The sequence below is a fragment of the Coptis chinensis genome, chromosome 1 (genome assembly GCF_015680905.1).
Source record: "Coptis chinensis isolate HL-2020 chromosome 1, ASM1568090v1, whole genome shotgun sequence".
Classification (NCBI taxonomy): Eukaryota; Viridiplantae; Streptophyta; class Magnoliopsida; order Ranunculales; family Ranunculaceae; genus Coptis; species Coptis chinensis.
Window position 1 is genome coordinate 64,774,943 of NC_141456.1, and position 25,625 is coordinate 64,800,567.

The 25,625-nt window shown below is 37.1% G+C and overlaps 1 protein-coding gene across 1 annotated transcript; it reads left to right on the forward strand.

Moving 5' to 3' along the window:
• Positions 1-25,625, forward strand: LOC147524946 (5'-3' exoribonuclease 4-like). Its single transcript, XM_086604725.1, has 23 exons — positions 1-319; positions 401-503; positions 580-656; positions 745-933; positions 1,027-1,146; positions 1,237-1,299; positions 1,424-1,573; positions 3,999-4,163; positions 4,439-4,516; positions 7,528-7,605; positions 10,383-10,532; positions 10,647-10,718; positions 10,806-10,901; positions 13,185-13,255; positions 13,668-13,796; positions 13,874-13,950; positions 14,061-14,101; positions 14,650-14,724; positions 14,849-15,006; positions 16,183-16,287; positions 16,381-16,456; positions 17,837-17,919; positions 24,376-25,625. Exons 1-23 carry the CDS (start codon positions 128-130, stop codon positions 25,460-25,462), a joined length of 3,435 nt encoding a protein of 1,144 aa, XP_086460851.1. The 5' UTR covers positions 1-127; the 3' UTR covers positions 25,463-25,625.

The following is a 25,625-nucleotide window of genomic DNA, read 5'->3' on the forward strand; positions in this document are numbered from 1 at the left end:
CTAGCTTATTATATAGAATATATAGATTGATAGATATACAGTATTCAGGTTACTTTTAACCCCAACAGAGAAACAATTTTCTCAGTACTAAAAACTTTAAAAACTCTCCAAACTTGTCAAATTCTCAATGGGGATTCCAGCATTTTACCGATATTTAGTAGAAAAATACCCGCTTTCTGTTGTTAATGCAATTGAAGAAGAAGAAAATGACGGGGGTATTATTGATTCAAGTTTACCCAATCCCAATGGTATTGAATTTGACAATCTTTACTTAGATATGAATGGAATTATTCATCCTTGTTTCCATCCCGAAGGCCAGGTAATGACAATTCCTTTCATTTTGTAATAAAGATCGTTTTTTTATTCGAAATTTGAGTTTTTATTGTTTGTTTGATTATAGGCAGCTCCGAAAACTTATGAACAAGTGTTCAAGGCTGTTTTTAAGTATATTGATAGGATTTTCTCCATTGTTCGACCGAGGAAGTTACTTTTCTTGGCAATTGGTGAGTCATTTTTTCATAATTATTAGTTTGTAGCTAAAAGTTTAAGTTATTAATTTGTTGTTGGTGTTATTAAAAGACGGGGTTGCACCGCGAGCGAAAATGAATCAACAGCGGACAAGGAGGTTTAAGTCTGCTAAAGAGGCGGCCGATGCGGTAAGCTTGGTTATTAATATATTAGTCTGTTACTACTATTTGCAATGTGGTTTTTTTTGGATTCATTTTGTTTGTTAATTCATGTTAGGCTGTTGGAGAGGAGAGGTTGAGAGAAGTTTTTGAATCAGAAGGACAAAGATTGTCTGCTTTGCGTAGTGACAGTCTCGATTCAAATGTAATTACACCTGGAACTGAGTTCATGGCTTCGTTGTCGTCAGCTCTTCAGTATTATATACATCTGAGAATGAATACTGATCCAGGGTGGCGGGGGATTAAGGTAAAACTTGTAATACATTGCTTAAGTCCTTTGTAATTCAAATATGGTTGTATGTTTTGGTGGATTTGATTGGGAGTATTTTGGATTTTCAAGGTAATTTTATCTGATGCCAACGTGGTGGGTGAGGGAGAGCACAAAATTATGTCATACATTCGCTTGCAAAGAAATCGTCGTGGTTTTGATCCAAATACACGGCACTGTATGTATGGGTTGGTAAGTATTTTCTCGTTTTATTTTCTCTATCTAGGTATACTGTATATGCTATTTGTTCTAGTTGATTATTAACCTTGATTTTTTTAAAAGGATGCAGATCTAATTATGCTTGCATTGGCTACCCATGAAATACATTTTTCGATTCTTAGAGAGGTTTGTGAATAAGGATTTTGATGAGTATCTGTTCATATGTTTCTGTTTTGTTCTCTAGTTGAACTTGGTTAACTGCAACAAAACAATCTGTACTAGCTGAGCTTTATTTTGGTATGATATACAGGACATTCGCAAGGCCCAGCAAAGTGTGAAAGACCCACAAATAAAGAAGAGTTCTTTACGCATAGGTCGGCGAGAGAGATACAAAGAGACGAAGTTAAGGGAAGTAAGTGGTGAGGAAGCAAATGATTACATCTCGCGGCAGCAGTTTCAGGTTTTTCTTTCTACCCCTAGTTTAAGTATCTTTTAATCTAGGGGAAATGGGCTCAATCATGTGTGAATTTAAAATAACTCGGCACAATCCATGGACAAAAACAATGTCTCTATAGAGCATTAGAGCATATTGCAAGGTGAGATTGACTAATAAATTTGTACTCCAGTCATTGCATCTTCCAACTCTCACTTCCAGTGTTGAGTGCGTACACCGGTCTGTAGGAAAATATCAGTGAGTAAGACTCATAAGAGTGGGTTGTCACAGAGTGGTATAGATCGTCTGGACTGTGGGAGGATGAGATATATTAGCAAGGCACCTAGACCAAAGTGGTGAAGGTTGTGTCTAGAGTTCCTCACATCAATTGGGTGCAGGACAAGGGATGCTTATATTTTTTCAATTGCCATGTTAAATACAAAATTTAATAAATTTCAATTTTTTGATATTAGTTACATTAAAATTTTCATACTTGTAATGAAGTGTTCAAGTTAAGTGTATGTTGGGTCCTCCTAAGATCCATTAGTCTCTGTTCCCAAATTGAAGAAAACCTTTAATATCTAAATACCATTATGAAGATCTGTTACTTTGGCCTCATGTGGTTCTTGTGACTGGGAATTGGACCAAACTCCATATCTGTGATACTGACTGTGACCAAACTCCGAATCTAATGAATCACGCTAAACTAAACTAACAACATAGTTACAAAGACTCAAGAACTTAGTTAAGCATGAGATGATGCAAATGGGCAACTTGCAACTGGTTATGCGCTAAAGCTAAAACTGAATAAAGAAGTTCAAAAGCAATTATTTGAGATATCAGAAAACAGTTGTGATACCACAAGGATATGCTGGATATGTGCCTTTCCTAGAGGTGAGGGTTTGGTTAGGAGTTTAATCGCTTACCGGTTTGGTGTTTCCATGACCTGGGATCATGAGTGACTGTCAAACTTATCTAATCACTGAGGACTTCTTCAGCGATCCCCTCACATTTATGGAAGGTTGTTAAGTAGGAAAATATCGGCATGTAAGACTCTTGAGTGTGTTGTCACTAAGCTGAATAGATTGTCTAGAATGTGGGGGGCTGATATATGTTGGCAAGGCACCTAGCTCAACGGAGTGAAGGTTGTCAAGACTCAAGAGTCCCACATCAGTTGGGTTTTGTCCAAGGCCTGGTGACGTAGGACAAGGGATGTTTATATTTTATGAAAGTTCTGTTAAATATGAACTGCGTATCCTCAAATCAGTATATTCTAGTTTCTTCTTGTCCAATTTTAGTCCCATTATTTACCCTTACTTAGAACTTAAGGAGTTACAGAATGCCCCGTGACAGTAATTGTGGGGACTTTATTAATTTAATTAGGTTTGGACCAAAGTTTCTTTTCTAGGAAATTTTATATTTATTAACTTATTAATCAATTTATTAGTTGTATTTATTTTATGTCAAAGTATACACCTCGCACCAACCGTTGCTTGATATCTTTTCATTGCCGTTTTGATTTTGTCTTCAATCCATCCACAGACCAGACTGGTAGCCACTTCCATTAGCACGTCATGTATTCCACCAGTGCTATGAAATAAATGAAACAAGTACCATTCTGATTGTCCTCGATATTATGATGATGAAGATGATGACTATTGTGACTACAACACCATTGGTACATAGACACCATACTGATGTAGGATAAGTTAACAAGTATTGTATTGGACTATTGGGCTTACGTAGATACTGAATTTTTGTATGTGTGGACAGTTTCATTGGTAAGAATGGGTCGTATTTTGACAACAGCAAACATGAAAAAGAAAAAGAAAAATAAACAATCATTAAAAGAAAGACACAGGGGAAAAATAAAGTCAAGCCAAGAGCAAACATAGCTTTCTTATTTGGTTCGAAGGAACGTAAGTAAACCATCTCTAAGTGGGCCTTTTGAGATAACTTATACCTGGTGTCTGCCTTCCAGTTTTCTTGAAATGGTTTACAAATTGTCAAGCCTAAAGTGAATTCTAGCAGAAGGTGTTTTCCAAGTGAGCCTTGTGCACGAATCAAGGTCCATCACTTAGATAGGCACTTCGCTGAAGCATTTAGAGGAGCTATTATAAGATCACCTTGCCTTAGGGTGCATGCTTGACCTTGGCTTAAGAACAATAGTTGAGCCGTCATCATCGTTGTCGTTTTAGTGTCATCGTCCTCATCATAAAAAGAAGTGCCTTCTTCATGCTATGAAGAGCAGCTAGGTGATCTGCATTCTATCATATCCACGTGGTAGTATCTTATTTTTATTTCTGAATGAAGGATTGATGTGCCCCTTTTAGTTGACTGCTATTACATTAGAATGGAAAATGTTCCTAGTGCCAAGGGTTTTCTATTTTTTTTGTATATACTTGACTATTGATGTGCTCTTATTTTGTCTTCTTATCTTTTGTTATTACAGTTTCTTAATGTTTGGGTCCTCAGAGACTATTTAACTCATGACATGCAAGTACCGAATTCGACAGTCAAGCTAGCTGTGGAGCGCTTGATTGATGATTTTGTCTTCATCTGCTTGTTTGTTGGAAATGATTTTCTACCCCATGTACCATCGTTGGAGATCTCTGAGGTTCGTTCACGTGATATTTATATTTTTATGAATTTGTTGCATAGAATACTGAACTTTTGTTCTTATATCATTCTTTATCATATGGGGATTGGAATTTTCTTCTTACATCATTTTCTATCATAAGGGATAGACGATTAAAATTTTCTTGTTATGTCATTTCCTATCATAGTGAAACTTCCACTATATTTAGTTTTGATGCATATTAAGTTTTTGTGTGCATGTCTACCCTCCGCTCATCTCATTAACTTGTGATTTTATTTATTTGATTGTAATAGGGGGCAATTGATCTACTCATGAATGTATACAAGAAGGAATTTGTCCTAATGGGCGGTTACTTGACTGATTCTTACAAGGTGCGTGTAATTGTTTGCTTCTACTGACGCAATAATACATTTATTAAATTCAGACATTTTTTCAAGTAATTGTCTATTCTTTTCTATTAATTATCTTTTCCTATTAACCTTTTTCTGATAGTTGCACTTTTATTTCCTATTTCCCTCAAATCCTCTTTCCACGGTGAAGGTGGGAATCGAACCTAAGACCTTGGGGCCAACCTCCGAAGTCTTAACCAGTAAGCCACTGGACATCTTCACATAGGCTGCAATACCAAAAAAGGTATTAGTAGAAGATCCTTTAATTTATCTCAACGGGTTTTGACACCCTTCAGTTAAAATCCACATATGGAACATTTAGGAACCCATTTGAACTCAAATCAGTTAGCAAAGATATTGACTACACGTGTGTGGAGACACAATCACTTTGTAGGATGGTAGGACTGTGGGACAGTTGAAGTTTTAATGACAACATTACTGTTCACCAGCACCTTTAGGTGTAATGAAAGTTGAATAATTTTGTTCAAAAGTAGTTCTTTACCTTGTTATAGATTCTACTCTCTGGTAATACGAGAGAACAGAGGCTTCATGATACTGTGGAGTTGATGGGTTAGGGTATGTACATGCTGCCACATGGTTCTGTTTACCTTAGTTATCTTTTTAACTGAGGTGCTTAGTAAAACATTGGTTTCTTTGCTGGAGGAGGGAATCATTGATGGATTGAAAGCATCTAATAGGGCAGGGGCGATATTAATATCATTCTTACTGGTTGCAGATATATAACTTTTTCCTCCCAGTGAAAGCTGTGGAGAATGCTGTTTAAAAGATCCTTCTTACTTAATTTGAGTTGATTTCTCGACTGAAAGTTAACTTGACAAAGTCGAGGATCGATAGCGTACCATCCAAACTGCCATATTCATTTGCATAACAAGGAAATATATACTTCTTTTGCTTTCCTAATAACAAGTCCTTCGAACTCAAATTTTGCCCTTGTAATATTAAGTCCCCCAAACTCAATTTGCATACAACCATTTACCATGAGATAAGATGATAACGATGTGCAGCATTAGAAGTGTCCTGTAAGAGATTTCTCATAACCCTTTCAATGTTATTTGCGATGCTCATCGGAATAGTAAACACAAGAGACAGTATATACGGGATACTAGATAAGGTCTGCTTTGGACTTATATGTTGCTGCTAGGAGTCCGGTAAGAGGATGACAAAGAACCAATCTTACACCTCAGAACATTCGCTGCATCATGAAGGCTTAGGTCCTCTTCGCGAGAATATCATACTTTTGGTAAAATTCACATGTAGCTTTGAAACGCTTTGAACTACATAACAATCGCCCTAACCTGGTCTACATTAGAATCAATGGAGATGTACGTATCATCAGCATATTGGAGAATAGGAATTTTGGGAGTGGAAGTAGACAGATTGAAACTTGAGTAATTCCTCTGTCTTGAGCTCCCTGACAATTCTGGTGAGAGCATTCAGCCACAACCCGCAAGTATGAAGATCAGCAGGGATCTTTTTGATGATGTTTTAGAATTTTTAAGAAAAGCAGCCCGATTTGCATTAACCATAAAGTCCAGGTCCTTACCCTCCCCTTAACTTTGTCATGGGGCGGCCATAACTCGTAACATTTTTCTAATCCACCTGGCCGGACTGAGGGCTGTTTCGACACCCTTAGATTGTTGATCTAAACACTTTGCAGAAAGACAAACTTATGGTCTGAGTTCATGTTGCTTGGAGATGGAAACTCCCACTTTAACTTTGTATCAAAGAGGAGATCAGAACTACAAATACAGGTTATAGCTGTTCAAGTCAAAAGGTCTTCTTTCTTCAAGTCTTATTAACTTTCAAACCCTTGCCAAGGTAGGAGAGAGTAGGGTTGTCAATGGATCGGTTTGGGTCGGATTCTGGAAAATCCGAAACCGAACTGATAATCCTTGGCGAAAACCACATATATAGATTTCTATTTAGGAGGATTTGTATGCCTTATAATCTTTTAAAGGTGTCATTATTCCCTTGGATGGCGTTTCTAGAGAGGGTTCAAACTGTAGGAAAACTAATTGCTAAGGGAATGGACATTGATAATAAATGCTCTTTTTGTGGAGGGATTAGAGAGGATGTGGATCATATCTTCATCCGGTGCTCTTTTCCTAAGAGGATGTGGGCGGTGCTTTTTGCTTTGTTTAAGAAGCCCTGGACACCACCGACTACTATTGATGGTGGCTTGGTGGGGACAATATAAAACATGCTCAATCGCCAAAGTCATAGTGGATTAAGGAGCTCCGACCTAGAGATGATAGAAATCAGAGAATAATTGAGCAAAAGACCAAGGAAGCATTAAAAGTTTTGTTGGAGATCAAGTACTTGACAATTGGTCTATAGAGGTGTGGCAGATTTGAAGTCTTTAAGATTTCAATACTTTGTGTGTAATCGGGATAACATTGTAATGTGAATTTGAAGGGTACTTCTTTTTGTTATGGGTGTGCATAATCTCGTAGTATCTTTGTAAGTGGGGATTAACCTTTTGTAATTTTTTATGTTGTCTCAGAATGAATGAATATTTTTTACCACTCCAAGAAAAGAAAAGAAAGAAAAAAAAACTCTTAAACCCTTACACCTGGACAAAATGTTAAGCCAGGCGTTCTTGGCCCATTAAGCAAAGCCGGTGGTTTCTTGGTCACGACCAAGCTAAAGCTAAATTTTCATTGAAGAGTGTTTCCATGGGGAATAATCTCTAGGCACACACTAATGCACTCACACCTAAGGTGTCCTTGTCTCACCTTTGCCCCTAGACTCACCTTAGCACCTAGTTAGCACGTGAGCCTTTAACTGTGTATATATTGATACATGGTAGGTCACCGTTTCCAGAGTTTATATTGTTGAGTTCTTTTTTCGTTACTTATGCATGTGCCTATGCCTTTTACTAATTTGCATATATGACTATATGAGAACCTTCATAGTGGTTTTATGGTTCTAGCTTCTTGGCAGTATTTGTAACACTTTTTCCTTTTCTGCAGGTCAATTTGAAACGTGTTGAGCACTTTGTACAAGCAGTGTCGTACCATGAAAATGCTATCTTTAGAAAACGTCGCCAGGTTTGACTTTCGACTCAAGTACTTGCTCTGCCATGTGAAGAATTCCTTTTTTCACAGTTATAGGACACCTATGCTGTCAAAGGCAATGTTCTAAAAAATGCTAGGCGGTAGTCAGATGGTGGGGGAGCGCTTAAGCCTTCTAGGTGGCGCCTAGACAGGATAGGTGCTATGCGGTTTTATTTATTGGTTTATGTATATACTGCCCGGCTCCTAAAAGGATTTTAAATAAGGACCAAATTTAAAACAACCACAACTTCACCTACAAAATAATTTAAAACCTAATCTTTTGTGCATATGATCTACTAACTATAAAAAATATCTCTACAAAAATTCAATTCGTTTGACAATTTTTAACATTGGCAAAAGATGATTGCAAAAACTAGACATTTTTGGACCGTTAGATATTTTTTCAAAAGTGGACAACAATTTTTATCTAAGTTAGAAGATATCAAACGAGTTGAATTTTTGTAGAGATGTTCTTTATGGTTAGTAGATCATATACACAAAAGATTAGGTTTTAAATCATTTTGTAGGTGAAGTTGTGGGTTGTTTTAGATTTGGTCCTTATTTAAGGTCATTTTAAGATCCCGGCTGAGGGATAGAGGCACATTCATTATGCGTACATTATAGCCACATTTTCGACATACAAATGAACTAAGGCCTAGTTTTTTGTGGAAATGATCTCTCCACCATGAAGGTCATTCTTACAAAAAATCATAATATTTGGATATGTCTAACCATGTAAAAATTAGTGTTCATTTTTGAACATTTCATCTAACGGTCTAAAAGTTTTGTGAACATGTTCTAATGTTAGACTTCTTTGAATGAGCTGAATTTTTGTGAGCACGTTTTCCATGGCGGGGAGATCATATCTACAAAAAATCAGTCCTTAATTCAACTTTTAAGTCCATGATTTTGTTTGGATTCATTTACAATGTGGCTATAATGTGCGCCTATATATATATATATATATATATAAATGTGTATCTATGAAATGAAACTTTATAGACTTCTTAAAATGCATGTTAGTGAAATGTGACCAACACATGTCTCATGATTCACACAAAAAGGCACAAGAATTTCCAACCATGATCTATTTTTCTGTATGCCCTATTGGGCCTTTTTATGTTGGGCTTGTAATTAACTTAAATGCTTAAGACTTAAGTCCCACTTTTATTTTGGGCAAACTTTTTAAATTTACAAAAAAAGCCCAAAAAACAAATTGGGCCCATCTAATCCGTCCATCCCCGCCCAGGCCGATTAATCAGTCTCCCTAGGCCCGTCTAATCGGTCCATCGATTAATTCAACGATTATATGCCTAATCAGTTTGGCTAGGCACTGCCTAGGCCGTTTTTTAGAACACTGGTCAAAGGTGCCACTTGGGCAGGTTTTTCACACTAATGCCTCGCCTGCTTCAAAGTCCGCCCATGATCTGCCCAGCACCAGTGGTGCCTCCAAGGCGCCTTTGGCAAGACGAGGCGGTTTATTAGGCAGGAAGGGCAATTGAAACTATAAGCAACTTCCAAAAATAAAAGCCCAACAGAAAATTTACAAAAAAAGCCCAAAACCGTTGAGCCAAAAAGAAAAACCCACAGTTTAATAAAAACTCTCAACCTTCTATTCTATTCTAAATGTGATTTATTACTATGTAATTTGTGTGACTCTTACATTTTTAGTGTTTAAATGTTTATGAAATATGATTTATTACTATAAGAATATATTAAAGTATTCAACTGCAAGAAGAATAATTTTTGAGATCTAGACATGTATATGCTACTGTAAAAACATAGTTTTTATGTATGTTGATTGGTCAAGGTGCCGCTCAGGGCGGGTTGAAACTGGTCTACCTCCAAGCCTTCTGTTGTTGACAACATAGTAAGACACTAGATTTATTTTTATCGGTAAAGTGAAATTTTTTGTTAGAATTAAGCAGTTCGAGAAAACCTACAAGTACACCAAGAAAGAAAAAGAAAAAGGACATCCTCAAGAATTACTGTACATAATTATCAAGAGTCTCTATACAAAGTTTACCCCATCTCAAAAAAAAGCATAGAAGGGCATAAAAAAAAAGTTTACCCCATCTCGCCATAAAATGCTCGAAGGAAATACTTCTCAGATCCACAAATACCTTACTAGTTTGCTCCAAAAGCATAGAAGGGCATTTATTGTTGTAATGGCCTAATGGAAATCCATTGCTTTGCCCTCAAATTGTTGTCTGTTATGCTCCAACCATAACCCCCACATGATCGCAAATGACACCATGTTCCAAAGTATGTTGCGGTCTGTTAGAAAAATACCCCGTATAGCACTAAGTAAAGAGATCCACCACCCAACAAGGACCGACCCAACTAAACTAGAATTCTCATAAAATACGACCAAACTTGCCAAGAAAAGGGACAATACAACTATACAAGAGTAAATGATCAACTGACTCTAGTACTGTAGCACAGGGGAAAAAAAAATGTAGTACAGAAAAGACACTGATCCTAAGGTTTGACCTATTGATGATATTCAAGGTTTGCTCCTATTTTGTTTTGCAATCTTCTTTTAGCTTCAATCCAACTTCTCTAGTAATTATTGAATTATCCGATTATTAAAAATTTCTGGAGAACAAAAGGGTAAGGTTTTGATATCTACTTCCGGAAAACGCTGAGACAATGATATAACTTAAAGGAGTGTCTTAATTGTATCTTGACATCCACTTGTCCACACTATCTATTACTCCTGTGCCAGTTGTTTTGGCTACTGAGGCCTTTGTCAATCATTTGCTGTTTAGGTGGATATGCGCTTTCAGGGTGGCTCAAATGCGCAGCGCCGGACTAGTGAGGAATCTCGAAAGTTGTCTCATGCTAAGCAAAACAACTCAGAGAATTTCTGGTCCTCTATTAACCTCAGTTCAGAATCAACTGAACTACCCTCACCAAGTGTAAGTAAGAGTTTATTATGTCTGAAGTGACAATTGGAGAAACATGATTCATTTAAAAGTTACAAGATCACCCTGCTTAAATTTCTGTACTGATTAACCCCGATGAACTTACAGCTTGGCAGTGACAAATCCCAGGGCTCTGGCCATAATGCAACACCTAATGGTGCAAGCACAATAACCGACAATGTTCGTTCTCTTATCTTTTCTTCTCCACTTTGTTTTTTTATGTTGCTGTTTAGTATTCTACACTGGACTCAATTATGAATCTAACAGATCAGACTGGGAGAAGAAGGGTGGAAAGAGAGGTTCTACACTGAGAAGTTTGAAGTCAAGACTGAAGATGAGCGTGACAAAATCCGAAAACATGCGGTAAGCACTTTTCTCTCTTGATTTTGACAGTCTCATGCATAAACTTCCCCAGCATGATCTAAGTTGCATGTTGCAACTCTTCCATTTTGACCTCTATCTTGTGCTTAATTCAGTTCAGCTTGTATTAGTATACAGTATACTTGCACTCTTATTGTGACCTGAAGTTCTTCCAATTAAATGGATTTAACACCTTTCTGAAAGCTTAAATGGTGCCGAGAGATTGCATTTGCTAAGGTCCTGATGTTATGATTTTTATGCTATTTTATTTTTTGATGCATTAAACCTTAATTGATTAATTGTCTTACAACCCTGAATTAAACCTGGCTCTTTTAGCAAGTTCATAGGTCTGAGTATTACAAAATCTAGAAATATATCTAAAGATGCATGACTGAAAACAATGTCCTTGTATGCGGATATTGTCCGCAAGCGGTCTAAGCCTCCAGTCCACATTTGAACTCGACTGCTGAAGAGTTTTGAATATGGCACATTCTCTCCTCCTATGATGAGACCTGCTACATTATGTTGTCTTCCTATCTTACACCATGTGCAACTCCTAAGAATTTCAGCTTCTATAGTAGATTGTGCTTGTAGCGATTGAGTGGTGGCCAGAAGTTGTGTTCCATTATGATCGCTGATGAGCACAGCACAAATAGCAATTTTGGTATGCTTGATAAATATAGAAGATATATTGGCTTTAACCCATCCTGGGGGAGGACTGCTCCACTCCTCGATCTAAGTAGCTGATAAGGATTGGTTCACTTGTGGTTCCTGAATCATTACTTGCCATTCATTCCAACTATGCCAAACTTTATGAAGCACTGTCCTGCCACATCCTGCACTCATTGGGATGCCACAAATATGATACATAATAGCAAAACCATAGTGATCTAAATTTTCTTTAAAAAGGTTAGATGCTGTGCAAAAAATTGAACCAATTTATTTCATTAATATGTGTGAAGGAGAGTCTTAGACCCAGAACAGAGGAAAATCATATAGTCTGGGTCCGAGAAGATTTAAAAAATAAGTAATTAATGGTTTCATCTTGCGTCAAACAGAATTTACACCTGTCTGGAGAACAGTTTAGAGATGGTAGGTAAAAGATCTTGCACCAAATTTTATAATAATAACTTAACTCTAGAAGGAATCTGTAATTTCCATATTTTTTAAGTAATCAAAGTTAGAGTTTCCATGAGATCGTTGTCCCACTTTTTTCTTCCATATTGTAAATGAGATTATAAGCAGATTTTACATTAAATTTTGGATTTCTAGACCCTATCGGAATTATTGGAAGGTCTAAAGTGGGTTGTTAGGATGGATTGCACAATCAGGGATGTAAAATCCCATCTAAAGGTCTTAGGTTCCAGCTTCCACTAGGATTAATAATCACTGACTGTGATAATTAGGTCTACAGAAGATGGGCAAGTATCACACGAATTCAAGATGGTAGTAGGACTTCCATTCACCATAAGCTAAGGATCAGTCCAAAACTTAACTTGTAGACCACCTCCTTTACTCTGCATAAAACCTTGTTGTATATATATTTAAACTTGTAATAAGCCATGGCATACATGGGATATCTCAGTGTTAGAATACAAGAGGAATTAAGGTGAATTCCTTTTTATATTTTTGATTTCATAATTTTGACTCCAGATCCAATTTTAAGTGAGTCTCCTCCAATATAATTTACTTATATAAGGGCCAAATTAAAATAATATGGATTTCTAAACCCTAATCCTCCCAGGACTTTCACTTTCATCAATTTCTCCCAAGAACAAAGATGGATAGTCTTATTGTCTGTCGACCTTCTCCACCAGAAATTCCTACTAGCATTACTCATACTTTCAGTGATGTGTTTTTGGGAGTAGAAAAGTCGACATTGTATACACACTTGTGCTATTACTTTTGTGAAAATTATTTTTTGAAAGTTCCAACATCCATCATAATTTTCATACCTCACTGTTGCTTGCTGCAACTCGTCCATTTTGACCGCTATCATGGGTACAAATTTTCAATTTAGTTCAGCTTGTATTAGTGTTATTTTGCTCTTACTGTCACCTGTTTCTGTGTCTGACCGAGTGAATGGGTGCCTGCAGTTTGCATTTCTTAAGGTTCCTATGTTATATTGGCTTTTTAATGCTTGTATTAGTAGTGCTTTTGCGAATACTGTAACTAAGGTTTGTTGACATCATCCTTGTTAAACAGATTTATCTGTTCGGCCCACTTTTCCCCTGTTAAATACAAACTTCTTGGGTTTCTTATGTCATGTTTTTCTATTTCTGATAGGTCTTAAAATATATTGAAGGAATGTGCTGGGTTATGCACTACTATTACGAAGGGGTATGCTCCTGGCAATGGTAAGAGAAACTTTGATTGGCTTTGATCTGTACGAAACTAATTCTCATTTCTCTTAGACTTTCTCAGATATATTGTTGAATGATTGTATTGTTAATGGGTGTACCACTTTAGAACAAAACCACGTATGGTACTGGGTCTAATTAGGAAAAGGAGGTGGGCTGATGGTGATAGAAAGAAGAGGTGTATTTTTACATAAGAAGGAATTAGAAATTGGGATGAAGAAGACAAGGGTAAAATTGGCGTAAGTGAGAATTTCAATGTTTGGCTAGAGGAGCAGAATGGAATGTGTAGTTAAGTGTGAGTTGCCAAATCATGGGGGTTTTGTTCTAAAATGGTACAAACTTTGGTGGTTTTATCTAAAAAGCCCTACATATTTGCAGCATCAATTTCACATATTTCTATTTTCTCCAGGTTTTATCCATATCATTATGCGCCATTTGCTTCTGATTTTCTTAATATTGAGCATTGTGAAATTCATTTCACACCTGGGACACCGTTCAAGCCATTTGATCAATTAATGGGTGTATTGCCTGCTGCAAGGTTTGCATTTAAGACTATCCTTTTTGCTATTGGTACTTGGTTGTCAACACAATATGTGATTAGAGTTGTGTTTCTAGTGCACATGCACTTCCCTTGTGTTACAGGGAATTGATGACTGATTCTTCATCACCAATTTTAGATTTTTATCCCACTGGTAAGGTTCATTTGGTTTTTCAGATACAACCTTGACTTCCTTACTGTAGTTAGTGATGATTTCTTTTATCAGAAGCTTACAGTAGTATATTTCTGGTGTATTTCTGGTAGATTTTGAGCTTGACATGTTTGGAAAGCGTCATGCATGGCAGGTAATGCTCTGTATTTTGGCTTTGAATTTGAATATTCACGCGCTGATAAGTAAAACTAGAAAAACCGGTACTAGAATATACACATGTGAAATTGAGCAGTCAATTTGGGCAAGCGAGTAGGAACTCAATTAATAAAGCTTGAGCTGAATCTCTCGTCCAGCATGATCTCAGTGTAGTATATTGGATGATTCTTCCTTGTATTATGAATTGTACGCTTAAAGCTTGAAAAGTCCTAGTCAGACCTAATCATGGCTCCTAATTGTGGGTATTACCATTGTTAGCAATATTATTGGCATAATATCTTAAGATAACTGCGATAAGTAGTTTTTAAGTTTCTTTATACAGAGAGATACTAAGAGAACAAACACAATTTGGGCTAAGTTTTCTAACATTCTATACTTCTAACTGTGATGAAATAGAAAGATTCAACTGCATTACACTTTCAAGTTATTAATAATATTGAATTCTTTCCTCTCTCTAAAAATTTCATACTACAAATAGGATAATAAATGTTGCTTCATGACCTTATGTTGTGTTGAAATTGACAGGCTATCTGCAAATTACCGTTTATTGAAGAATCTCGTCTTCTTCTAGAGATTGCAAAAGTTGAACATACGTTGGCGGTAGTGCCTACTTCTGATGATCCTTCCTTTGTCATTCTCGATTTCAATTTTTTTTTTTTTTCAATTTTTTATTACTTCGTTTCTTCTTAACTTGTTAGTGACCATCTTTCTTCTCACTATATAGGATGAAGAGAAGCGTAGAAACAGCTTTGGTATGGATTTACTGTTTGTCCATATTTCACATCCATTAGCAGCAGAGATCATAATATTTTTCGAGCGAAATAAGGATCACCCAAAGTTGGCTAAGGCTAAAGTCAAACGGAGAATTGATCCGAAATTCAGGTTTGTGATCGTAAAATTCAATAAATAGCAGCCCACACCTTGTTCCTTTTCAGGTTATTTTTCAAGTTATCATTATTACCAAAAACGGCTTTAATACGTACTAGAAAACTGTACACGTATGTGCAAACTTAAATGAAATACCGGTTTTAGTTGTTGTCATTAGATCCAGAAAATAAGCAATTTGTTTCTTAGTTGGTATTTTTAATCAACAAATGACTCATTTATTGTGCTAAAATATGTATAACTTAATGACCAGTCAATTGAGATATACCTCATTCTAATGGGGTAAGACCCCCCCCTCCCCCCCCATACACACACCACCACCACCACCACCATTTTCAAGATTCACTGCAGAATGATGGCTTAACCGTATCTCCTTTGATGTTTGTATCTTGTAAACTGTATTATACAAATTGTAATTGACTGTTTTTTTTAGAAAACCTTCTGCAGACACAAGGGGGGGTGTGGGGTGGGGTGGGCTGTTTGGAGAACCCTACCATACACCTCTTTGCATTAATCAACTGACAACAAAATGTATTGAAAGTCAACTGTAGTCTCGTTATTGTTTATGTATCATATTCACAGAATGTTATTTAAAAGGGAAATAGGAAAAAGTTGTTATAGCACCTTTGCATTTATAGTAAAGGAATATTCTGCAGAGGTTCTATTAATAAAAGCCTCAACATCAAGGTCTTCTAGGGCTGAAGGAATTTTTAGAACGCATTACATTTCCTGATAACAGGAACTAGATTCAGAGGGAACCAAATTACTGGCAAAGTTGCAAATTGCATTTCTTTGACCTTTGAATTCTGTAGAAACATTCTTCGTCCCAAAGTGGTACGTACCATTGGCCTGAGTCTTGGTTCTCTTTAGAAATGGTCTCTGTATACCAACCTGTTCCGGACTTCCAGTGATTTGGTTGACTAGAGATGACATAATACATAAGCAGGGAAATCTTTGTTTTTTTTTTACTTTAATTTTGCTTTTTATATTTAACAATATTTTGCACTGATTGTAGTTCTGTATGGCTAGATCAAGTAAATGGAGTCTACCCTCTAAGCTCCTAAGCACATTTAATTTCGTAGTACATATGCATCTAGTTGAAAAGGTCTGCATTGCATTCTCTGGCACAATTGAAAGGTGGTTACGATTTTCTTTGGTTTTTCACATGTGCAGTGGTGGAATGAATGGATTCTTGTACATTTCTGATAAACCTGTGTGGCCACTGGAAGTCTGTTCATCAATTAATGACATGGAGAAGATAGCAATGAATAAAGTCATGTAAGTTATCTTCATGGTTACATCTATTGAAGAATAGTTTCAGTCATCGGATATTAATATGCACATCTAACTGCATATTGGTTTTTGTGGCAGATCGGTCTTTTATAAATACCCTACGAGTCACACTCACATCCCCAGGCCGCCAGAAGGCGTTGTCATGCCTAGGATGGTATGTTTGACATATATTTATTTGCCCTTACCTGCTGTCCAGAAGATTGTTTTAATCCACCGGGTTAAAATAAAGTTAACATTGAATTGGCTTTAATTGTCTTTTGTTGAGTGAACAGTGTACATCTCTGCCGTCAGCATCTTAATAAGTCTTAATCTTTTAAAAAGAGAATTCTCTTTTCTATTCTTCTTCTTGAGTGTTTTTGCTTTGGTGAATTACTGATTGGGATTCTCCAAGGTGGAGTTCCCAAAAAGAATACCGGTATATATGGCTGCTTGGTTAGATCAGGAAAGGGAGATACATGTATACTCTATGCGAGATAATCATTATGTATGAATTGTGTGTGTGTGTGTGTGTGTTTTTTTTTTTTTGTGTTTTTAATATAGTTAAAAGATGTGTTGCATTCCTAAAGAAATTGTTACATTCCGATGAGGTAAATCTACCTTAGCAAGAACTAATGTTAGCAACTACAGCCCCAAAGTTACAAGAAAAGAAAAACAACAAGTGGTACCAATCAAAGTTAGTAACCCATATAGGCAATGGGTTACAACATATTACTATCAGTAAAATTGTATTGTTGTTAATGGAGAGGAAGTTTACAACATATTACTATCAGTAAAATTGTATTGTTGTTAATGGAGAGGAAGTTTAGAGAGGAAAGACAAAAAGAGGCTACAGCCTTATTAGTTTCAGCCTTGTATCACTTCAATATATATATGAAAAATAAGAGTGTACAATAATAGAAACTTCCTAAAATATTTGGGTTGGGGGCTCGGTACCCGAACCCCCAATGGGCCATCCACACACAACGAAACTAGCATTGTGGGACATCTCCCTCGGGATGAACTAGGCCTTCAGCCTAGAAATCCCCTCAGGAAATGTCCTCTTAGAACTGTAACACTATCTTTTGGAAATAGGAATGTAACTATCTAGTAATAATTTGGACTTCTATGTAATATTTAACTATTATTTACTCTTTTAAGAAAAGTTACAAGACTTCTAGTATATGGACTTTTATTTGTTCATTTATTTAATTAGCAGCAGAGAGCCACCACCCCAAAAAAGAGGGACTGTCTCAAGGGTTCTGATACAAACATTAGCCTATCAAAGATTTGGCTGAGGCATGACCTAAACAAAGTATGGGGTGCCCTACTTCCCATAAAAGCTAGTATAGACCCTGGGGATAGATTGCAATTATACCATGTAAATGCACTTCACCATGATTGAAGTCATACTACACTACCTTCTGCAAGTACTCTTTATCGTGTGCATGTTTGTGCTATGGAAGTAGGTCAATACGTACTATGTAAAAATGTTTTCTTTTCATTTTGATGTATAACAGCTATTTTGTCTATGCATGTTAACGTGTTGTTCTCGCAGTCGGTCCGAAAGGAGGACATCTTTCCAGCACCAGTGTTGTGGCATGAAAAGTCAGTTGTTCTTGGACGTCTACATTCTGAAAGGTGATTAACTCCATTCAACCTCTTTCTACATAGAAGAAATTTCGATATGGGATCTTGAATGGTGTTGGGGTTAACGAACTATGGGAGATTTTTTTTTTTTTTTTAAATCTATTTCTCTTGGTGGTGGAGGTCTTCGGCGTAATGATTAGTAGAGCTAAGGAGCTCAGCATTATCCAGAGTTTTAGGGTAGGGGCTCGTCTCTCATTTTGCAATCTGCATATGATATCGTGGTTTTGTTTTTTCTTTTAAAGAATAAGCTTAGGTTAGGCTGACCCCCACCTGTTTCATTAAATAAAAAAATTCTTACATATTGTGTTCCTGATGCATCATCCTCTATATATCCCTTAAGCATTCTATCTAAAGGTCGAACAAAGAAAATAAAATTAGAAGAGTCTAGCCTACAAGAAAGGGAGGCTAAGTGATCTGCAGTCTTATTTACTTCTCTGAACATATGAACACATGAGAAAAGGAAATGGAGTGGAATTGCCTGGACATCTGAACTATGGTCGCTCACATTACCAAGGTGGCTTTTCAATCTTGTTGATAGACTGCACATCTTTGAATGAATCTGAATTCACCTCAACCCTTCTCAAGTCCATAGCTAGACAAATTAGTATCCCAATCTCAATAGCGTTCAATTCTTGGAACAAGACAGACTTCTTACCCCCAGTACTAGTAAAAGTTGAAACAACTCTACCATCACCATCTCTGATGATTCTCCCATGGCCATTCCCTACCCATTCACAACACCATCGGAATTTAACTTGAAACTTCCAGCAATGGGTGGAATCCATGAGCATAGCCTATATGTCCTCATCCTGAATTCCATATCAATACCAATGATATCAAATATTCCTTGTCTCAGCTGTATCCTGCATTTCTTTGATTTTAACCTGCAAGTCTAAGCTCTGAGATCTCTCACGATCTTGTTCACCATCCTATCAGCAGGTTTAGTTCTATTCTGATAACTTCTGTCATTTCTTTCCCTCCAAATAGCTCCACTGTAGCACAGAAGTAGACCTTATAAATTTCCTGAATAATGCTTTTACCCCTGCATAGTCTAAGACTAGAAGACCACTCTCTATTGGCATTCCTTGTATCTGTGAGAAGGCCAAAGATCTGCTTGATACCAGATAAGACTTGTCTAAATTAGGGACACTTAAGTGTGTAGAGTTTTCTCTATCATGAGGACAAAGGCAGCTTGATTAAGGATTAAGGATCTTTTCTGTACCAGTCTATCTTGTGTTGGGAGGCTATGAGGGAAGCGTTGTCAGCAGCAAGTAAATGAATGCTTAGGTAAAACTAATTTTCCACAAACCAAATGATGCCATTTCACCTGAGAGTTGGACCTTTTCAGAGCATGGTAAACAATGTGAGAAGTGTACAGCCCGCTGGGACAAGGGGTCCATATAACTGTCTTTCTGCAAGTGGTTCTTTATTTCTGTACTTAGTATATCAGCTCTCAGTTCCACATTCTAAGGGTTTAGAACTAAACCATTCCATTGACCATGGGAAATCAGCTCGCTAACCTTTGCATTAAGAGGCAGATCCCAATTATCAACCGCATTCTGGATAAGCGGACTTGACTTACACCATAACTCATGCCATAGTAGAGTCTCCTCTCCCTTTGCAACTGTTTTAGCCTCAAGGATAGTTCTCCATGACCGAGTGCAATCAGCTGGAATAGGCACGGTCCAAAAGAATTTTTGTTTTATTTGTTACATCCAAATCCACTAACTCCAAACACTCACACTTTGAGGCAATTTTGAAGACAAGACCACACATTGCATCTTCATTCCAGACTTTCATATTCAAGATTCCGCCCTCCTCCTAATTTGTCTTTACATAGAGTACCGATACTAGCCCAATGTATCACTTTCTTCATATGAGAACCTCCCTATAGAAATCTAGCACATATGATCTCAACTTGTTCAAGTACTACGAGAGGAAGAACAAAGGTCCTGGACCAATAGGTATGGAAAGTCATAAGAACAGAGTGAATTAATTGGAGTTTCCTTGCATGTGAAAGGCATCTTGTCGCTCTTTCGAGCACCAGTGAGTGTTACTAAGTGGTTGGATAAGATTTCGAGAGATTTTTTATAGGGTGATTCCGAGGAGGCACATCACTATCATCTTGTTAGTTGGAATAGGGTGTGTACTTCTAAGGATCAAGGTGGCATTGGTATAAAGAAGATCCGTTTTATGAATTGTGCCCTTTTGAGTAAGTGGTTGTGGAGGTTCGGTATTGAGAGTGAGAGACTGTGGAGGAGAATTATTGTCTCTAGGTATGGTTTGAGTCCTTTTGGGTGGGAGAGTCGTGATGTGACGATCCCCTATGGGTGTAGAGTGTGGAAAGGGATTATGAAAGAAGTGGAGAACTATAGGAAGAATATCTCCTATAAAGTCAACAAAGGGGATAGACTCAGATTTTGGGAGGATGTTTGGAATGGGGATAGAGCCTTGAGTAGGGATTTTGGGAACTTCTATGCTATGCCAGACAGGAAGAATCAGCCGGTTAGGGATTTTATTGTTATGATAGATGGTACTACCTCATGGAACATTGATCTCAGACATACCTTCAATGACTGGGAGATTGATGATTTGGCTACCTTGATGGCGAGATTAGGGTCTATGATCAATAGGTTTGGGCCCATGATGCTAAAGGTATATTTACTGTTAGATCTTGGTATTCAGCCCTCCTTGCTGCCTCACCTAACCAACCTCATATCCTATCATACCTTGTTTATCCTTGGAGTTTCATTTGGAGGGCTAAAATTCCATCTAGGGTTTCTTTCTTCACTTGGTGTTCGGTTTTGGGTAAAATTTTAACCATTGACAATCTTCGGAAAAAGAAAATGATTATTGTTAATTTCTACCCTTTTTGCTATGATTTAGGAGAATTCGTTGCCCATACTTTTATCCTTTGCCTTTTTTCTTGTGCCATTTGGAACTATTTTATTCAATCTGGTTCAATCTCTTGGGTGTGTCCACGATCTGTTTGTGATCTTTTGATGATGTGGTCTAGTTTGTGGTCCCCCACCCGCACTAAGAGAAAGTTGTGGAATATCATTCCCTTTGCGATACTATGGGGTATATGGTTGGAAAGAAATCGGAGACATTTCGAGGATAGATTCTGCCTTGACGTTGCACATTTGATTCTTCACATCAAATGATTGCTTTTCCTTTGGTGTAAGCGGTGGAAGGAGTTCAAGGAGATACCATTCGGGTCATTTGCTTTTTCTTGGGAGGTTATCATCCGAGATGTCTAATCACTGTTGTATTTCTGCTTTTCCTTGTTGTCTTTTATTTTTCGGTTCTTAGTAGGATATCTCATCCTATATTGTAATTATCTTTAATATGGTTTATATATATATTGATCGTTTACCTCTTCCAAAAAAAAATCTTGCCATCCAATCTGCAATTCTGGAAATTACTCTTTCAACCAATGGTTGGCATTCTCAACACCAAGTTTGGCAGCCAAGTCCGAAGCATCATGAGAAGATAAGATCCAGTGAGGAGAGAAGTTCTATGAGAATTTATTCTTAAACCAGTAGCAGCTCCAAACAATTCTATGTAGCCTTTAAGCAGTTTTATCATGGTTTTGTTAAGCAGGGACCATACACAGTTTGCATTCCTTCTTGGAATACTTTAGTGTTTTGAGGCAGCTCCTGGCCTTAAGGTTATGAAGCGGTTGATGTGATTGATGCTGATAGGATGGTGGGTGTTATTAGGTGTGGTGCTGATTCCTTACCGTCGGGTTCTCTCAAGCTTCTGCTTGGTGCACGTCAGTTGCCATGTGGGAACCTGCCATTGAGAACCTCTGGAAGTTGTCACTATTATCCAGAGGGGAGTGATTTTAATTAATTAACTTATAGTTTACTTTGTTTCTTTTTCTGATGCCTTATAACCTAGTTAAAAGGTAGAGAGGACTGTTAGGGATTTGTTGTGGGACGATTCCGAGGAGATCCATATGCACAACGACTTAGTTAATTGGAAGAGCTTGTGCTTGTCCAAGAGAGATGTGGTTTGGGGTTGAGGAGGATTCGAGAGTTTAGCTTGGGCTTAATGGAGAAATACCTCAAAGAAATCTCCTCCATGTGAATAAGACTTTCCAAAATATGCCATTTCTTGTGAACTTCAATTTTCGTTTGAGGTATTGAAGAGTCTTAGCGAAAACAAAACTAGGTTTACTTTGAGAAGGAACATTCTGCCCATCTCGTGTTAACCAAGGGTTCTTCAAGGGTTTGAAGAACCCATCAACTTAAACTGAAGAGGGGACAGTTTATTTGAAGAATGAAGAATGCCTCCTTTGCATGTTAATTTGTTTGTGATCAGTGACTCCATCCTTTCAACTACTGTGATGCATTCTAGCAGGGTTTAGTTTTAGTTTATATTGGTTAGGGATTTTTAAAATATTTTTTGGTTGCTAATTTGGTGTTTTTAGGCTTAATTTTAATTCTGAAAAGTAGGTATTTTAGTTTTTTAAATTTGAATTAAAAGGCGAGCTTCAAAATCATAATTCCTCTAGTCTATATATTGATAGTACAAACTGCCTCGATATTATGAGATATTTAACGATTATCGGTTTTCCAGCAACCGGTATCGAAATACAACCTGTATTGAAATACTATGATATATAATCTGATATGAGAAACTAACTTACTGAAAAAAGAATCTTGATATATTGCGATATTTCCGGCATATAATTTGTTAGTCAGAGTTATTGCTACATTTGGAGTATGGGAAAAAGAAACTATCAAATTGCTAACCCAACAATAAATCTTCTTCCTCCACCTCCTTCCCAAAACCGAAGTTCTCATCAACTTCTTACTCCCTTCCACATCCCCACACCCACTTCCTACCTACTACCTACTGCCACTTTCACTTCCATGCCACCACTTCCCAACAAATCTAAACTTATCACCTCACCTATTTCAACCGTATATCCTCCACTTGCACACTTTATATCCCCAACAAGATTTGCTCATAATCTGTTGTGATCTTATTTAATTACTCTGTTGGATTTCGACCTAAAAAATAAAATAAAATAAAAAATCTTTCCTTTTGGTTCCCACTTGAGAAATGATCAATTTGGTGAGTGTTGACTAGTTGGTTTTGAGTTTTGTCATCCTTGCTTGCTCCTTATTTCTCACTCGGTTTTCTGGTGTTTGCGGCACAACTTCATATTGCTCATTTATTATTTCTCTCACCACAAACGCAAATCAAGTGGGTTTATCTCTTCTATAAGAAGTGTAGCAGGAATGAGACCTAGAAAAATTACATAAAAAACCTTGTGAAATCACAAATTTCAGCATTATTACCCTACATTTGTCGACCTCTCTTTACCAGTGATATTTACTGGTATATTGCAATATTTATGTATTTACCATGAATTCAAATTTTCCACACCTCATTTTACCGATGTTGGACATAAGATATCTATAAAAAATATCGGAAAATGGGCTGTCCGAAAAATTGCTCTGGTACGAAATTTTGTACTATGGTTGTAGTAGGCCTTTGGCCATACTCGGTTGATTGAATAATGCAAAGTGTGTCTGTGTGAGAAAGGTTTTCTCTCGTTGTGTGTATTCTTTGTTTGATAATTATTTGCAAGGTGATTACAAGTGATAACTTGTCATCTCCCTTCTCAATTTTGTGGCTGACAACTACCTTAGTGGCTGACAACAACTAGTTTGTGATTCTTCGGCATCATGTTCATATCTTTTATTGCACGCAAGTGCATCATACTGTCTGCTACAACTATCGCAATATTTTGAGATAGTACTGTCTGCTACAATTATCTTTATGTAGACCACGTAAAATTGTCCCCATCTCCCTGGACATCCAAGAATCTGTGGCAGTTAATATAGGAGCACTTGGTACTTATCTAAATTTTCCTTTTCTTTTTAAATTGTCATAAATTTTAATCTGAAAAGTTGATTTTGATTAAGATCACCGAAGAATACTCATCTTTAAACTACACTAGTGCTGTAATATTACAAGTATGATTATACTGTACAGCTTTTCTGCAATATCATTTCAGAAATTTATCCTAATTACAAAACGATGATATATATAGAGTTTTATTGTTACTTCTATGTCTCACTTATTCTCTATTTTCTTTTTTTTTAACAAATTGATGGATTATTAGCACTTTAAGAGTTGACTTAGTCATATTAACTGCCTGTTCAAATTAATATGGAGAATGCCAACCAAAATATATTATATTGTCACTAGCAAAAATACAGTACACATTCAAGTTCGATGGACAACTTTGAATTGTTTCATTTTTTCACTGAAATAATATGTTCAAAGTATTAAAGTAATTCTGAATCGTCAGTTGCTAAAGATGGTCCAAAAGCAAAAGTTGGAACTTGGACTAATTTCACTTGTCCCCTGGATTTGTTTTTCAAGCATTGCTGTACTCATTTTACATTCTTATGTGTATTTGTTTAGGCCTGTTCCAAATTCCATCTCAGGCTCGTGTTTGGCAAAGTTGGCCCATCGTCTTGTACTGGAGTATTATACGGAGAAAATGAAAGAAAACGTGGATCCTGCAGTACTTGATGGGCTTTTTTCTGTAGATGCCCTCTCGAATTCAAAAGAACCAATTCTTGAGAAAAGGATGGATGATTCAAGTTGTGTGAATGTGGTAAAACCTGAGAAGAAAGAAAGTGATGCTGCTGGAACCAAATCTGGCCAAAGGAAACGTAGATGCGCAGCAGCTGATCAGAAAAGGCAGGAAAATGTGGATCCTGTAGTTCTTGGACACAATTCTTTAGATACACCCTCCTGTGAAGCTCTGCAAGTGAAAGTTCTTGAGAGAAAAGTGGACAACGAGACATGTTTGAATGCAGGGAATTCTGAAAAAAAAGAAAGTGTTGCTGCTGGCACAAAACCTTCCAAAAGGAAACAGAATCAGAGAGCTGCTGGTGACAAAAATCAGGCAACTGTGGAGCCTGCTGTAGTTGCTGCATCACTTCCTATTCAGTCGAAAAACTTAAATGAGATGGTTCATATGGACAGTGAGAGATGTGTGGATGCAAAAGAATCCGAGAAGAAAGAAAGTGATACTATACTTGGCAAAAGGGAACAGATCCGTAGAGATTCTGTTGTAAAGAAGGAAAAGAATGTGGGGCTTGCAGTAACTGATGCACACGCTGCTGTTGATACCCCCTCATTGCCACTGCACCAAAACTCAGAAGAGGCAGTTCGTAGGCAAACAATGGATGATGTGAGTCATTCACGTCCAACTAAACCTGAGAATAAAGATGATGTTGCTGCTGGGATAGTACCTGGCAGAGTGAAGCGTAAGCTTGTAGTTTTTGGTGAGAAAAGGAATGCAGTAATTGATGAACACATCGCCGTAGATGCTCCCACATGTCCAAGTCAACTCAACCCAGCAGAGAAGACTGCTAATGAAAAAGAAAGTGGTGCTGCTGGGACCAAACCTCATAAAAGAAAGTGTAAAGCTACTGCTAATGATGAAAGCATCGTTCACAAGAAACAAAAAGAAATCAAGTGTAACGTAGTAGGAAGCTAAAGTGTTGGTTTGTTACTTGGTATTTCTGTTTCTAATTTATTTGTTTTTTAAAATGTGTTAATTGTACTATAAGGTTATAGCAATTTTGGTCAGAATTCCGTCATCCCTTCCTGCCTCATGTAACTGTTTTTTTCAATCTTAACAATAAAAGCATTTTTGCTGA